Genomic DNA, 15,426 nt, shown 5'->3' with positions numbered 1-15,426 from the left:
ATTTAAAAGATGAAACCAAGTTCAATTTGAATTTAATTCAGATCTCTTTACACTCCAGTTCAAATGATGTTTAAAGGAATGGTTCCTTCCTATTGCTCATTAAATGGGGGACAGGTCATGTTTTACTGTCCTTTTTACAACTGAGCTGTTTACTGCTGCAGTGGCTTGGCCAGCTCTGTGATCATTTAATCATTTAATTACATTGTTTTTCTCTCTCTAAAAGACCAGAGCTTTTTTTTTTTTTTTAAAGGCACTGCCTGCCTAATGAAGCAAGAAAATGTGTAAGTCTAAAAATTTCCTGAAAAACAGCATATAAAGAGCATGGCAGGTTTGTGAAGTGCTTTGTAGCTTTCAGGCCATGTTTGGCCAGGGTTTCCCAGCAGGGTGGTGGTGTTAATCTGGAATGGGATCCCTCACTTGTATGCTCCAGGCTTGAGAGCTGCTGAATGTGCTGTGCTCTCACTGATGCTGCTGGAGACACTTGCTCTCCATCCCATCACCATCTATGGGGATCCAAGCACTTGCTGGGGAGCAGGTTGCGAAGTGGCATTTCTAGGTTGATGGTTAATTTGTCCCTTTCCTTGAGTGCCTTCACATTTTCCCAATCTATTCCAGAACCTGTTGGTTATGAATGGCCCAAATCCTCATCATTATTCTTTATTATGCAAAGCATGATATTAAATCTAAAGCATAAGACTGCATGATATCTCTGCCTGCCTCTTCATGTTGAAGCCTGAAGCTTGTCCAAGGTCAGATGTGAGCCAGGTCTCTGTCAGGGACCATGCAGAAGCTATGAAAGAAATCCTTGGGGATACTGGGGTGTCTTGGGGTGACTGCAGCAGCTCCAGGGCAGTTTGTGTTTCCCTCTGTACTTTCCATGAAGGTTTCCTACTGGTGGATTACACCAGATGCAGCCACTGAAGTCATTGTGTGCCATGAGTATTGGTAATGAGTCTGAGGTCCTGCAGGGCTAAATGTCCCTGGGAACTGTTCTGCTGCACTGGCTGATGATAAATTTTGAAGCAGGTTGAACAGTCATTGCCCAGGATCTCTCAGGAGGTGGCCCATGCAAGTAGAAACCAGCTAGAGCATCTCAGGTCTCTCCCACAGAGCACTTCTGGGTTTATTTGGCTTCTTCCATTTCCTGGCAAAATGATGGCATGGACCAACAAGAACTCCAGGAGGCAGTTTTCAGATTGATTTTTTTCCTTTCACTAGCCACAACCTTGAAGCACAAGACACAGGCTCTTCTGCTGTTGCACATCTATGGAAGCCTCATGAGATGGTCGGGTGGGGAGATCACCAGGGCTAGTTTGTGCTTCTCCCACTTCTGGAGGTTTTTTAAACTCATCCATGAGCAAAGACAAGAGAGGAACTGTGTTCCCATTTCCCATCTGATCAAAGTGTGCTCCCTGTAACTGCTCCTCCAGTAAAACTCCCCTGCTCAGACACCCTGACACGTGCTAGGACTCATTTAGAGCTGCCTTTGTCAAACGGTGTCTTAAAACACAAACCAATGAAACAATAAAAAGCAATAGCCTGATACTAATGAAACACGTTGTAATTAGAGTTGGCTGGGAATTTTCCACTGAAAACAGGCTTTGTTGGGGAAAGGTGAATCCCCTGATACTGAGTTATTGCATGTTAAGCCCTTTTATTTTGAAGACCTTGTGCTGGAGTTCAGGCATGGTCTTCTGGAAACATCACTGCTGTGCTGCCAGCCTGCCTCAGGCCCAGCACCCAGGGTGAAGACAGACCTTCCAAGCCAAAGGAGTTGAGCAGATGTTACTACCCAGCTCAGAGTTTGGCTCCTTCGCCCTGGGCATGATCAAGAGTTAAGGAACTGAAAATCTGTTGTTCATAATGTTTCCAAAGGCACCAAAAAAATTAGCAAGGGTTAGCAGGCAAAAAGGTAGAACTTCTGGCTCAGGAAATCTCAAATTATAAATGAATTGTTGGTGGCTGGGAGAGTGCATCAGGGAAGTACTGCTGCAGGTTGTCTGTCTTCTCTTTCCCAGAGCCTCTGTTGGGAGCAAGCTGTTGAGGTGCTTGGATCTTTGGTCACTGTAATGTAAGAACCCAGGCAATGGCTCACAGAGGCTGATACGATTTAACTTGGTTTAACCATTCCATTAGAAATCGTTCTGGATGCTCCATCTTAATCTGAACATGTGGTTGAAAGCTTTCACTTTTCCTGTGATGGTACCTTGGTTTTCCAAGCAGCACAAAATGTGGTTTTGGGCAAACATCTCACTGAGGATCCTGGTTTCCTCCAGAAGGCAGTGCTGAGAGCTAAAACCCATTGACATGGGTCAATCCCACTGGTAAATCCCACTGACGGAGCATGGCACCACTCCATGTGCACTTAGTCTGGACCATTCCAAGGGCTGTGCCCTGGAGAACCTCACACAAAGGTCCAGCATGTGACTCTTCTTCTCCTCTTCTTTCAGATGGCCGCCCGATTGGCGTGGAGGGGATCCAGGTGCTGGGGACAGGAAACCTAATGATCTCAGACCTCACAGTGCAGCACTCCGGCATCTACGTGTGCGCTGCCAACAAACCGGGCACGCGGGTGCGAAGGACGGCACAGGGCCGGCTTGTGGTGCAAGGTGAGCAAACCTGGGGCTGGCGGAGTGGTGATGCCCATCTCTCGGTGCCCTCTCCACATCCCTACACGTCCCCCGGGCCCTGTGGTGGGTTGGATTGGACAGATGCTGACTTGGCTTTTCTGATGGTGTTAGATGAAGTGCTTCTTTTCTAGACGCGTGGTTTTCCAAGCAGGGGTGTGTGTCTCTGCCCCAGGCAAGTGAACAGCAGCCAGGTACCATTCCACTGAGGTCTCAGCTCCACCCCATCACAGGCATTTGTTTGGCTTAACAGACACTGGTTGCTCCTTATCACACTTCTACATCTCAGCAGAAAGTCTGGGCTGAGTTAACCAGCCAAATTAATCTCTCACTCCTGCATAGTCTTTAGCGATATGGGGACATGGGCACTGTTCTCCTGTTGGGTTCCTCTGTATGATGGATATTGCTTCTGCAGGAGCAGATATCATTCAGAGTAGTGATGTCCAAGTGAAAAGGCACAAGTAAATCTACAGCTGTTGCCAGAAAGTCAGTGAGACTGTCTTCTTCAGCAGTCCACACACCATCTGAGCCCCTTGGCATGACCTGGGTAAAGTAGCCTTTTGTGCCATGCCCGCAAGATGCAGGTTGCTCCCCTTCCTGGCAGCAACTGTCTTGGAATGCCACTTTTATAGGATGATCCAGCCCAGAGTAGAGAACAGCACTCACAAAACCAAAGAAATCCCCTCCCCACGCTCTGCATGACCAGTCTCCATGGTGAGGGGACCCAGGCAAGTATCTGAGAAGGCAAACCCAGCTGGCAGGGTGCTCTGAATGGCAGTAATCTGTCCCTGATTACAGGCACTCGCCTCCTCTTCAAGCTAGTCCACTTAAAGCATCTCTTGCTCTCATCAGTTCACTCATTAACTATTGACTGATGATATCCTGAATCTAAAATTGCACACCTCCTGCTGGAGAGAGCTAATTGAACCTTTCATGCTGGTGATGGGGAAGGTGCCCTGGTGCTCACCTGGCAGGTCTCGAGAGTCACTGGTAGTTATCTGGCACTGCTCCTGCAGCAGCTGTGGTCCCTGGGTGCTGGCATCCCTTTTCCTCTTTGCCCTGGGAGAAGCAGCATAGAAATGTGCTTCTGCAGGGCTTCTTGTGCTCCTGAGTCCCAGGTGCTGTGTCACTCATGAGAGGAGGTGAAAACTTGCTGTTTCTTTTGCAGTTGGTGAGCCATGCAGAGCGGGGACCTCCCAGCTGCCTGGGGGTGGGCACAGCTATTAATCCCCTTGTTAAGAAACACCAACCCAGGCATAAAGAACAACCTTGCTGCACTGATACCAACTCTTTAATGCTGCTGCAGGACAGCTCTGCATGTGGTGCATCTAGCAGAGCTCTGCAAGTCCCAAACATAAAGCTGATGTCCAGGAGGCAGGCAGGCAGAGCCAAAAGAAATTGCTTGGAAAATCTATGAAGTTGCAAAAATACAGCTATTAAATGCTGGTGACTGCTCCTCTCAGCTATTGGATGGGAGGAGGAAAGGCAGCACAAGTTCTCATTGCTACAGATGGGCAGTTCTCAGTCTCATTGGAGATTTGAACATCAGCTCCTGAGCAGCTGGTCTAGTGCTAGACTTTATCTGGGGTAGATTTACTGTGGATTTTCACCCAGGAAACCAAGGTGAGAATTTGTGCCTGAAGTGATGGTCACGGGGCCAGCAGAGCCTGGCCTCGCTGTGGAAGGGAGTGCTCCTGTGTTCAGCATTAGTAGAGAAGTAGACAATGGTATGGAGAAGCATGGCCAGTACATCCTGTGGTGTAACCTGCAGCATCCAGTGCCCACCCATAAAATGCTTCATGTTTTTTTGGGGGGTTGTTGTTCCCCAGGGAAACTAACAGAGCCTGGCCAGGCTGCCGGACTCGTCCCAGGTTTGCTCACCCTCCCTTCTGGAAGCAGCTTTTCCTTCCTCCGAATCTCATTTTGCCTGAGTTCTCCAGCTGAGAGGTACAAATGATTGCTGTTAGGTTTGTCTGGGGAGAAAACACCGATAATGAGTGACGGGGAGACTGTGGGTTTTATCTTTGTCGAGATGTCAGCGATGCAAATTACATCAGTAAAGAGAATGAAAGCAAAGAGCGGGCTATCAAAAGCCTGGTTGGAGAGGAAGTTAGCACGGGGCTGGAACAATACTGTGTCCTCAAAGCATGCCAGGCCAGGTACTTGCTGCCTTTATGCAGGGGCCCTTGAAGTGCCTGGAGGCACAAATTAACTCAGTCTTTTGAAGGAGGCACGTTTTTTAGGTGGGAAACTGGAGGAGAAAGGGCAGTGCTTCCTGTTGTAAGGCAAGGAGTTAGCGGGAGGCTGGGACTGAGACCGTGTCCACCCTCCTGCTGCCAGCAGTGGTCCTTGTCCCCATCACTGGTCCTCATCCCCATCATGGTAGCTGTGTGGGCAGAGGTGTCCTGAATCAGGACGCTGCTCTTGCTCTGACAGTAACATCCTTTCTCATCTCAGGCTCTCCTTCAGATCATCTAACACCATCTTATTATCTTCCTGAGAATTCCTCCTTCCTTCAGAGGAGAAGGCGTCAGTTCCCCTCTCCCTCCCTCCCTGCCCTCCCCTGCCCGTTTAGGCTCCTTTGATCTCTTTTGTAAGGTTCTCACACAAGAAAGTTTCCATTTTCTCTTCAGATCCCAGCTCAGCCATTTGAATATTGCTTTGTGCTGGGCTGCGAATCAAAGTCTCCCAGGGGGAGTTGTGGAAGGGCTGATGGTGGCTGGAGCAGAGGGTTTGCGTGTGTGTGGTGCAAGGGAAGAGCAGGCTTCAGTGGCAAGGGAAAAAAAAAAAAAAAACAAAACCAAACTATATATCAAAGCGCTTTCTCTCTACCTCCTGTGCAATCTTTTGTGCTTTATTATGTGTTTGGTGTCATAACAAACTGATGGGCTGTGAATGGCCAGATGGTCACCAGTGTTCTCCACTCCACGCTTCATTTCCTCCTGAAAGCTATGCAGAAAAATGAGATCCCATCTCATAAATGAGTGCCCATCTTAAGGACATGCTTTCGAAGGCTCTGCTGACAATGACTGCCTTGTTTGCCTCGCTTTCTGCTGCGGCACCGGGCAGTGCTCCTTGGTCCAGCAGATCCAGCCACCACTGTGTTTCCTGATGTTTCTTCCATCATTCCTGCTCACTGGCATTGGAAGCCTTGACTGTGGGGTTGAATTCAGCAGCAGATGTGTTGTGGTTGCTGTGTTTGAAGCTCTGCTCTCTGGTACTTGGTTTATCCTTGAGTTTAGCTCTAAATTCCTGTGCAAAACAGCTTTGGCACCAGTTGTACAGGTCAGTGTGCCCCATGGAGCAATCCCCTTCCTGCTCAAGTGCTCATTTTTCTTCTCCAGAAAAGCCACAGGGACAGGTGGGCACTCAGATCTTGTCCATGAGGATGCTGGAGAGTGCTGGGGTGCCTGAGCCCTCCAGAGCATCCACCTGGGAGCGTGACAGGAGATGTGGAACCACATCCCACTGCTGTGGAGCTCCAGCCTGCACTTTGCCAGGATAAGAAGTTCATGATACCAGATGGATAGCCCCCATGACAGCCTCCTTGAGTGGTCTCTGCCTGTTTCCCAGGGGACATGGTCATGGTTCCCATCTTTGGCCCTGGTAGTCTCACCAGCTCTACAACTTGAACAGTTACTCTTGTGAGCATGTGGGCTTCCCCTGTAGTCAACAGAGAGAAGCCAAGTGGGCAGAAGTTCTTTGTCTAAAATCTGTTGTCTGATGCCTTTTCCCTTGACCTGTCTTCTCCTTTATACCCTTATTGCACATTCCAGTAGTCTTAATTTATGAGGTTTTGGTTTATCCATGTTTTTCTTTGATCTCCTCCCTCCATCTTCCTTCTCTCACTTGGCCACCCCTGCTCCTTGAGAGCTACCAGTGGCTTCGGAGCTGCAAGGGGCAGGATTTGCCTGGCTCTGGGGTGTGGGCTGTGGGTGCCCCCCCATCCTTACAACAGCCCTGGTGGCTGGACACTGCTGATATGTCCCCACCTGGTCTGGTCTTTCATTACAACCTGCTCTTATGAGGCATCTTCCTGCTCTCACAGATTGCTGGGCACAGTTATGGCTACTGAAGCACTTTGTTAGAGATTCTGGGGGTGGCATTAAGTGTTACTGCTTTTTGATACCAATGTCACGCCTTTAAATACTCATTAACACCATGTGATCCCCTCCTTCCCATCAAGTCCTGAATAATCAACCCTCTGGTTTCTCCATACTTCACAAGCCAGGGCTGGATTCTGCCTGCTTGAACTCACCAGGTTTGAATCCTCTGCTCTTAACTGTGATCTTCATCAAGATCTTCATTAAGACCTTCATGGAGGGCTGAGAAATACCTCCTCTCACTGCCTGCGATGGCCTCTTGGCATGTAGGGTGGAAGAGGGAGAGGTGTTGAGGCCCCCAAGCCTCTGTGCAGGGTGAGATGAGCACTGACACAGTGCTCTGTTAATTATGAGTGACGAGGGGATGGAGGGCTGGCAGCAGGCAGGGCTTGGCTGAAGTCTGGGCTTTGCTTCTGGTCCTTCCTCTAACCCAGGGCTGTGGATGGCAAACTCGTGGTCCCTCTTGAAATAATTTGAAAAGGGCTGGGAGAGGACCTGGGAGATAGGAGGGCAGAGGTTCTTCTGTCCAGGGAAGGAGCCATTATTAAGACCCTGGCAGCATCTGGACCATGAGCTTTCTCTGGTGCTGTTGGAAGACAGTGATAGGGACAAGGAGCCTTTTAACTCTATGGGTTTCTGCTGTGGGCTGGACTTTATTGCCACTAAAGCTTCAAACTGCTGCTCCTTTTGCACCGAAAAGAGGAGGGTGAGACTGGAACAAGACAGAGCAATACCTGGAGGAAGCCAGGACCAGCAGGAACACCAGAAGGACATCCCATGTCTTGCAGCAAGGGATGTCACTGAGCAGGGACAGCTCAGCACAGTGGACGTGGAAGCTGTCGAAGGAGTGGCCGCCTGCTCCCCGGGAGAGCTTAAGCCAAGTTAAACAGGGGCTGGGGTTTAATCTGGTTGTGTTGAGTGAGACAGTGAAGAGGAGGGACTGCAGAGGGGAGCAGGGACACAAGGAACCCGAGGAGCCGCCGTCCCAAAGAGCTGGCACCCAGCCAGCGGCCGCAGCTGCGCTCGGCACCCCCGAGCCACACGCGACACCGCTCCAATTAGTCCCTCTTGACACGGGCTAATAAGGGAGGCCAAGGAGAGCTGGCGATTCCAGAGGGCTCATGCTGGATGCTGCTTTTCTGTATTTAAACTTTGCTTCTGCTGGAATGAACGGTGGGTTTGAGACCTGGTGAAGCTGGGGCGGGAGGCAGAGGGAAAGAGCCAAGTGGTGGGATCTTTAATGAAGCTGCAGAGAGGAGCTGGAAGGTGGCTCTGCTCTTCCTTGGCATGGGGATTTTGCACCTGGGAGTACCACGGGGAGGACTCGGGAGCACAGATGAAAGTAGGGAGGTGTGCAGCCACTTGCAGAATAATTGCTCCTGCAAAACTGAGCAGGCACAAAGCAGGAGGTGGGAGGTTAAAGAAGTCTGTGCACCACAAAGGGGCCATTCGCTGCAGGGAAGAGGGGCTTTTCTTCCTGTTTATCCATGCTTCCAACTATTATTGAACCCATCCTGAATTTTATTTTAATTTATAAGGCTCAGGGGGATGGGGGGAAAGTAGGAAGGAAAAAGAAGGATAAGGGATCGATTGGCACCTGGGGAAGTTTAGCAGGAGATTCTAAAAATATGTGTCCATTAGGTTGCTGAAATCAGGCTCATTAGTAGACCCGAGCACTGACAGAAGTAGCCCGACAATAAACGCTGCCAGTGGACACCCCCCTGCTGCTCTCATCCGTCAGCCCTGCCATGCTCTGCTTCCTTTTGATTAGTAAAAATGAAAGTGGGGGCTTCTCTGGGGTGGACAGACTCTTCAGTGCATTTCTATGTCTTTCTGCTTGCAGGACTTAGAACATCCCTGACACACGGTGATACTGCTCCCTTGCCTGCACCCAGCTGGGGAAGAGCTTTATCACCCCGTGCTGCTGCAGTAGCAAACCCTGAGGGGGTTTTTTGGCCATGACCCACAAGGCTCAGCTCTTGAGTGGCTGCTCCCACCTGCAGCCTGGTCACCCCTCAACACACTTTGCTGGATTGATTTGCTCCCTTCTCCAACCCCAGCATCTCTGCTGGTGGCAAAACCCACCAGCCATATGCTTGGAAAACGCCAGCGAGTAGCACTGAGAGTATGTCCCTGGATAAACTTGCTTTTGTTGGGAAAATTTAACACCAGCCATTCATGATGTGACGCTAGTAGTTAAATTCATTACTGGCCTCTGCCTCTCATCTGTTTGTCTTCATTGCAGCTGCTGCTGGTTCCACCTGATTTTAGGTTTCAGCAGCAACTTGGAGTATATTTATCACTTTGCCCTTTGAAGCGTAACTGCTTGAATAAACTCACCTATTTGGCAGTGTTTTTCAGGCCCTGCTTGGGGTAGATGGGTGTGCTGTTTCATTCTGATAAATGATTTTAAATCTATTTTGAGTTGCTGAATGAGGGGACATCAGTTTCTGTTTTAAAATATTATTGTTAAAGGTGAAAACATTTGGTTACCAGGTGAGCAGCAGTTGGAGGGATGGTGGAGTGATCTGCTAGGCTTGGCAGGACCCCAAGGATCCCAAACTGCAGATCTGGGGTAAAAATGGACCCTGATCTTCTGCTACCGGGAGAATCTGCAGCAACTCTGTTATTTACTGGGGAAAGAACAGCCTGCCAGGTTGCTGAGTGCACATCCATCCAATTCTTTCCATCTGCAAGCAGTTTGCTAAGGCCATATGGGTCCTCTGGGTAAAGCCAGGGTGATGCTCTAGCTCTGCCACTGATGAAACAGCAGATCCCCTCAAATGCAAAGTACTAAAGTTCCACCTGTAGTGGCAGCCTTCCTTCCTCACCACTCTTTGTACAGGCAATATGGGCTGATTTTTCACATGTCCATAGCAGAGGGCTCATTCTTGCCAGGGTGGTGGCCCTGTGTGGTGCCACATGCCACGAAAGGTTACGCCTGCTTTCTGTTCTATGTGGTACACATGACCAGAGAGTGCTGACCTTCCAGCCTGCTCCCTGAACAGGCTGGATACATTTTTAAATACTCTTTGTCAAATGTGGATTATTTTGCAGCATTGGGATTGCTTTCAGTGGGAGACTGGGGAGAGGTGAAGGGGCTTTAGACCTTGATGCTGTTGGCCTGAAGCCTGCAGGACCCACCTTGGCTTTCCACACAGCACTGACCTGACCTTCAGGTGCCTTCTATGAAACCACAACAATCAGGATGGGCAACTAAATTGTATCATTGCATTGATTACAGATACACCATCCAAACCATAGTTGTCTGCTGCCTGGGCTGTGGGTTGGCCAAGTATCCCGGTGAAGACCAAGCTACAAGGTTGCTCTTTCTACCAGGGTAGAGTGGGATCATCATGACTTTTCTTACCCTGCTTCTCCTTTCTCCTTGCAGCCCCTGCAGAGTTTGTGCAGCATCCCCAGTCAATATCCAGGCCTGCAGGGACAACAGCCATCTTCACGTGCGTGGCCCAGGGTGAACCACCACCACAGATCACTTGGCTGAGAAATGGGCAGATCCTGGAGACCAGCGACCACATTAAGCTGAAGAATAACAACAGGTAAGTCCTCGTGTGCTGGCTGCTGACACTGCAACGTGGGGTTGGGCCTTTCCCCAGGGTCAATCTGGAGTTACCACGCATGGAGGACTGTCATCACCTGCCTGATGGTCCAGAAACAGCTGTCCCTGCAGGTGTCATTCCTGAGCAAAGAGCAATTTGGCTCACACAGGCTTTGGCTTTTGTGCAGATGGGGGATTTGAGGCAGATGTTTTGCTAAGTTTCTATGTAATAGGGCTTTTTGTTTCCAGGTTTGAGGCTTTTTTAAAGCTTTGCTATATGAAGGATGGAAGGGTGCATTGCAATAGGATATGGTGTGAGTTGTAGTAAAATCTTCTCAGTGGAGACTTTCTCTGAGCTGGAAGTTTTTAGAGCTTCAGAGAACTTTGTGTGTGCACAGACAGATGCCACTTGATCCAGGCTCGTGGTTTTCTAGCTCATTGCATGGGTTTCTGTTCATGTTTGTCCTTACGACAGGAACAGAGCAGAAATGGGAGAAGGGAAATTTCTTTGGCCAAGAAGCGGAATCAGGAGTGACCAAAGAATTTACAAGTGATCATTCAGTCCATGACAGGACTCACTCTGAGTCCAGCTCTGCATTTCCTCCACATGCCTTGCCTATAAAATTCTTCCTCTTCACTATCTGAGGAAGGTGAAAGTAGGGTCTGTGGTTGTGGCCATATCTTCTTGCCAGGTCCTGGAGCTGCACTGCACATGATGTGAACTGTGCCTTGGCCAAGATCTCTGTAGTGGTTTTCTTGTGGTGATCATTTAGTGTAATTTAGTGTCCATCTTCTCCACTGTGGTCTGAAGGATCAGATTACATCGTGTCTGGCAGAGGCAGGGGGAACTGAGCCAGTTCCTGAGGCTCAGCTGACATGTGGTATCTTCCCAAGCTATAGTAACATGATTGTAAAGCTGAGCCCTAAGGCCATCATACTCAACCATGTTGAACTTTTGGCTTCTTTCGCACTAGTCTTGGTCTATTCTGACCCTGAGCTTCAGGCAAGTGGCCGTGCCTGGTGGATTCCAAAGCTGTCACTCTGAAAAATGCCCTGGCTGGTACAGCAAAGCTGGGTTCTCTGTGAATTGGAGGAAACAGATCAACGACTGGGTTTTTTTCTTTTTCTGGGCTTTTTCAAGTTGTCCTTTGTTTCATTCTCTTGGGCATGACTAAGTGCTGTAACCCACTTAGTTCCAGGCAGAATCAGTTTGTGATTATGCCTTGGATTTATCAGCCTATTGCACTTGGAAAATATTTGTCTGTGTAAAGATGAATCTGGAATCTACTAGTAATGAAGCTACTAAACTGCACTATGAGCTTTTTAATTAGATTACATGGTTTCCTAGAAAATTCATTTGGATTAAAACTCTGCTTAATATGGCAATAAAGGTCTGAATGCCCCCAAAGGGATTTTTAGAACAAAAAAAAAGAGTAAGTCATCCCACATCATATCATGTGCTAATTGATTGCAAAATGTATCATGATGAGCAACTTTGTTCTGGTAAATGAACAAGGTCCAGACCTGCAGAGCACCCTGCGTTCAAGATGCTGCTCTGCTCCTGTGAGCTCTGCAAGACCAGGCTCTGCTTGAGGCCCACCACTCCCTTTTGCACAGACTCAAGGCTGGTGGGAAGATCTGCCCATCAAACCATCTCTTCACAAGTTGTGAAGGGTCCTTTGGCATCTAAGTCACCGCACACTGTTGCTCGTACACAGTAACTGCAAACCCAGGGAGAGCAAAGCCTCAAGGTCAGGGGACCTCAGAAACCCATCATTGTTGAGGATAGCAGCCTCAGGACTGGATTCCCTGGAGGTTGGATGTGGCTCCTGGTACAACATCAGATGATCACTTACTGAGCAACTTCCAGCCTTTCAGCACAGCCAAATAAGCCTCACAGGCTGTGTCCTGTGAATAAATACCTCTCCCCTCCTGGTCCCACCGATGTGGATTCTCGTTGCCTGATGTGTTGATGGTTTCTGGGCACATAAGCATTAAAGATCAGCCTTCTGCTGTGCCCTCTCCAGAGGTGGTGGAGATGTTTTGAAAATGCCAGCTGTGTGGGAACAAAATAGCCAATCGACAATTAGCAAAAATCAAAAGCAGTTCTGGGATAATGGGTAATTGTTAATGAAAAATGCATGAAGACTCAGGCAGAGAGAATTGTGGGCTTTTCCATTAAAAGCTGTGAATAAAATCTCACTGAAGGAGCTGATGATGGGGCTGCCTTGCCCTGCAGTCCCTGGGCTGGGGATGGAGCCAATGGCTGCTGGGGTGATGTTGTACTGGACTCAGATGGAGAAGCTGACAGAGCCTTTTTGACTCTGGTGGAGCCATTCCTGTGTCCTGCAGCTGCAGAGTCTGTTCCTCTCTGTTGATCAAAGATGACATTTTGCCCATATTGTTGTGGGGTGATTCAGATTAATCACAATCCAAATGCTTGAAAGGTGGAATGGGCATTTCCAGCAAAATTCCCACCCTGCATAGCCAGCCCAGTCCAAAAGCAAGTGTATTGCTGCAGGAGGAAGGGGTGGCTACTGGCCAAGTTAATTGTGGGCTTGTGTACAATCATACTTTCTTGGTTATTACTTCAAAATTTACAAGAAAGCATGAAATAGCACCTGAATTACTGCCCTGAAAGGTTTATTGCTTTTCTTGCTTTGAGCCAATCAGGTTCAGAGGAGTAATTTTCACCTAGTGTATATCACACTATGGGGTTTATATTGCCCTAATAGCAAGGAACAAAGGCAGACATCTTCAGAGAAGGCAGGCTCTAAATATTGATTTTCCAAGATTATTTTATTTACAAAATGGTAATTAAGGGACTTCATTTGTTGCACCAGGAAAAGGCTTCGTTAGAGCCTGGGCTCAGGTGGCATTTGCTCTCCTCGGTGACCTTTGCATACGAACTGTCTCCTTTTAAAATTCTTCCTCACTGGCTTTCACTTGTGTTAGGACTCTGGGAATGACTCGCTTTAAGGGCCACAAATGCTCAAGGTTCATCAGAGAAAATATTCCTTCATAAATAAATTGCAGGACAACTTTGCTTTCCTTGCACTCGTCATGTTGCCTAATCCTGGTGCAAGCACTTGGGACAGGACAACCCTTTTGGTACTAAACCCAGGGAAACTACAGTCTGTCATTCACAAGGTGGCTTTTTTCTGTAAAACCTGTGTTAGCTGGGAGCAGAGAGCTGCAGGGTTTGTACATCCTGTTGTGCACACACTCTACAAACTCTTGAATTTGTAGGGATTAGGACACCTTAAGAGAGGACAGGCAAGCCTGCAGGTTATTTATGGAATGGGTTTGAGGACTGTTGGTGACTATGGGAAGAGCAACATAAAGCAAATCATATTTCAGTTCCCAGAAGCATGACAAATAAGTACATGGAGGACTGGGATGTGAACCAGCTGCTCCTGATTTAAGAATAATTTATGGGTTTGACTTTGGAAGACACATGGAAATGGCCTTTGCAGGGAGGGTCTCTGCATGAGCACCCAAAGCCCTGCTGAGCCATGGGGCATCACCATGATCCCTCCTTCCCTGCACCAAGCAGGGATCCTGTGCTGGGACCACACAGGTGTATCCCACAAAAGGGACCTGCAGCAGCCTCAGAGCAGCTAACGGTGATGGGTGGCAGTCTCACCTTATGTAGCTGTGATTATTTGGCTACCGAGGTGTCATTTTCCTCTGCTTACTGCTCTGCTGAGCTCTCTTGAAGTGCATCACTGATTCTGGGCATTAATTGTTTCTTCCAGCTGTTGCATACAGCAAAATATATCTGCAGGGAACTGTCCTCACACGGGAGCTTTCAAGGCAGGACTAAGCCCTTCATGGGGCAGCCTAAACCCACCATCTCCTGGATTAGTCTGAGTCTTTCTCCTTTCCAACACCTGTCCCTTATGCTGGGAAAAAGGTTTGAGGGACTTTCCATTTAGCAGCAGATATTTCTCCCACCTGTCTACATTAGCATCCTACCCACATAGGCATCTTCCTTCCAGTAGCTTTTCCTGAGATGTTTTGTTCTTCCCTGAGGTCCTACACATGTAAAGGCTTTTCTGCTCCCTTCATGGGACAGGATGTGTTAAGCCTGTGAGGCAGCCAAGGAGTTCACCAGCTAACCAGCAAGTCCTGTAATAGAGAGTAGTCAGCTCTGGCTGTTTTCTCCTGCCAGTGTCAGGGTGCACTTCCCAGCTCTGCAGGGATGGGACAACACAGCTCTAGCACCTTCAGTCCAGTTGGACCATCTTGTCTTGCCATGGATGTTGGGGAACAGATCTCATGGGAAATTGGAGCCACTCACTTGGCTGAGGGTCTTCTGCATGGAGCTTAATGCTGGGAGGTGCTCCAAGGCAGGGCTGCATTGCAGCACTGGTTGGATGTGTCCTTCCAACCTGGGAAGGCTCAGACCACCTCTAATGTGGACTAGAGCTTAACCAAGGGACACAGAGCCTCCATGCTGGAGACTTTGGTGTCTGGTTGGATTGTGTGCGGAGCCAGCTGCTGCTTGCCCCCAGTATGATGCCTGAGCAGTGGCAAGTTCCCTGAAGGGCTCATCACCTGTGCTCAGTGTCATGTCAAGACAGTGCATACCTGGTTGTCATGAAGCCAGCAAAGAAGAGTCAGCATCTCAGGAGGAACTGGTACCACTGCTGTGCTTCATGTAGCAAATGTGACACCATTTACAACTTCCCATTTGCAGTAAACACACTGTCCAGCCAAATCCCCGTCCTCTCCCAGGGCTGTGAGAAGGAGCAGCACCTCTACCCAACTTTGTAGGCTAAGAGTCCAACAGCCCTTTCATCAGCACCAGCAGGGAGGGTGGGCTGGTTCTCCACGGCACCGTGCTCCCTCTTGGGACTGGCAGCATCCCTCCAGAAACCCCACTGGGGTGAGGCTGGAACCACAGAACTAGGTGGGATCCTGCTAAATATCAGCCAGTTGGTATGGAAAGAGTTCGTTCTGCTCAACACAGCCCAGTTTCACCTAGGAAGCCCAGCATGATATTTAATTTCTTTAGGTGTAAGAACATGTCTGTAGAGGGCTGGGGATGATCTGCAGTGTCTGTCCTTGCAGATGTGTCACTCTCCAAGCTTTGTGCCTTATTCTCAGCCTGTATGAGGCAACCTTCAAAAAT

General features: G+C 48.8%; 2 protein-coding genes across 2 annotated transcripts in view; both read left to right on the top strand.

Moving 5' to 3' along the window:
• Positions 1-15,426, top strand: part of IGDCC4 (immunoglobulin superfamily DCC subclass member 4) — a 263,733-nt gene that overhangs the window by 167,334 nt on the left and 80,973 nt on the right. The gene's annotated exons all lie outside the window — the stretch shown is intronic.
• The window catches only part of IGDCC3 (immunoglobulin superfamily DCC subclass member 3), a 97,704-nt gene that overhangs the window by 69,552 nt on the left and 12,726 nt on the right, over positions 1-15,426 (top strand). Inside the window, exons 6-7 of the mRNA XM_051628555.1 lie at positions 2,451-2,609; positions 10,125-10,290. Coding sequence (XP_051484515.1) covers positions 2,451-2,609; positions 10,125-10,290 — 325 coding nt within the window. The remainder of the gene's footprint in view (positions 1-2,450; positions 2,610-10,124; positions 10,291-15,426) is intronic.

Source organism: Apus apus, chromosome 10 (genome assembly GCF_020740795.1).
Source record: "Apus apus isolate bApuApu2 chromosome 10, bApuApu2.pri.cur, whole genome shotgun sequence".
Classification (NCBI taxonomy): Eukaryota; Metazoa; Chordata; class Aves; order Apodiformes; family Apodidae; genus Apus; species Apus apus.
The sequence above is the reverse complement of the archived record's forward strand: the minus strand, read 5'-3'. Positions and strand labels throughout refer to the sequence as shown.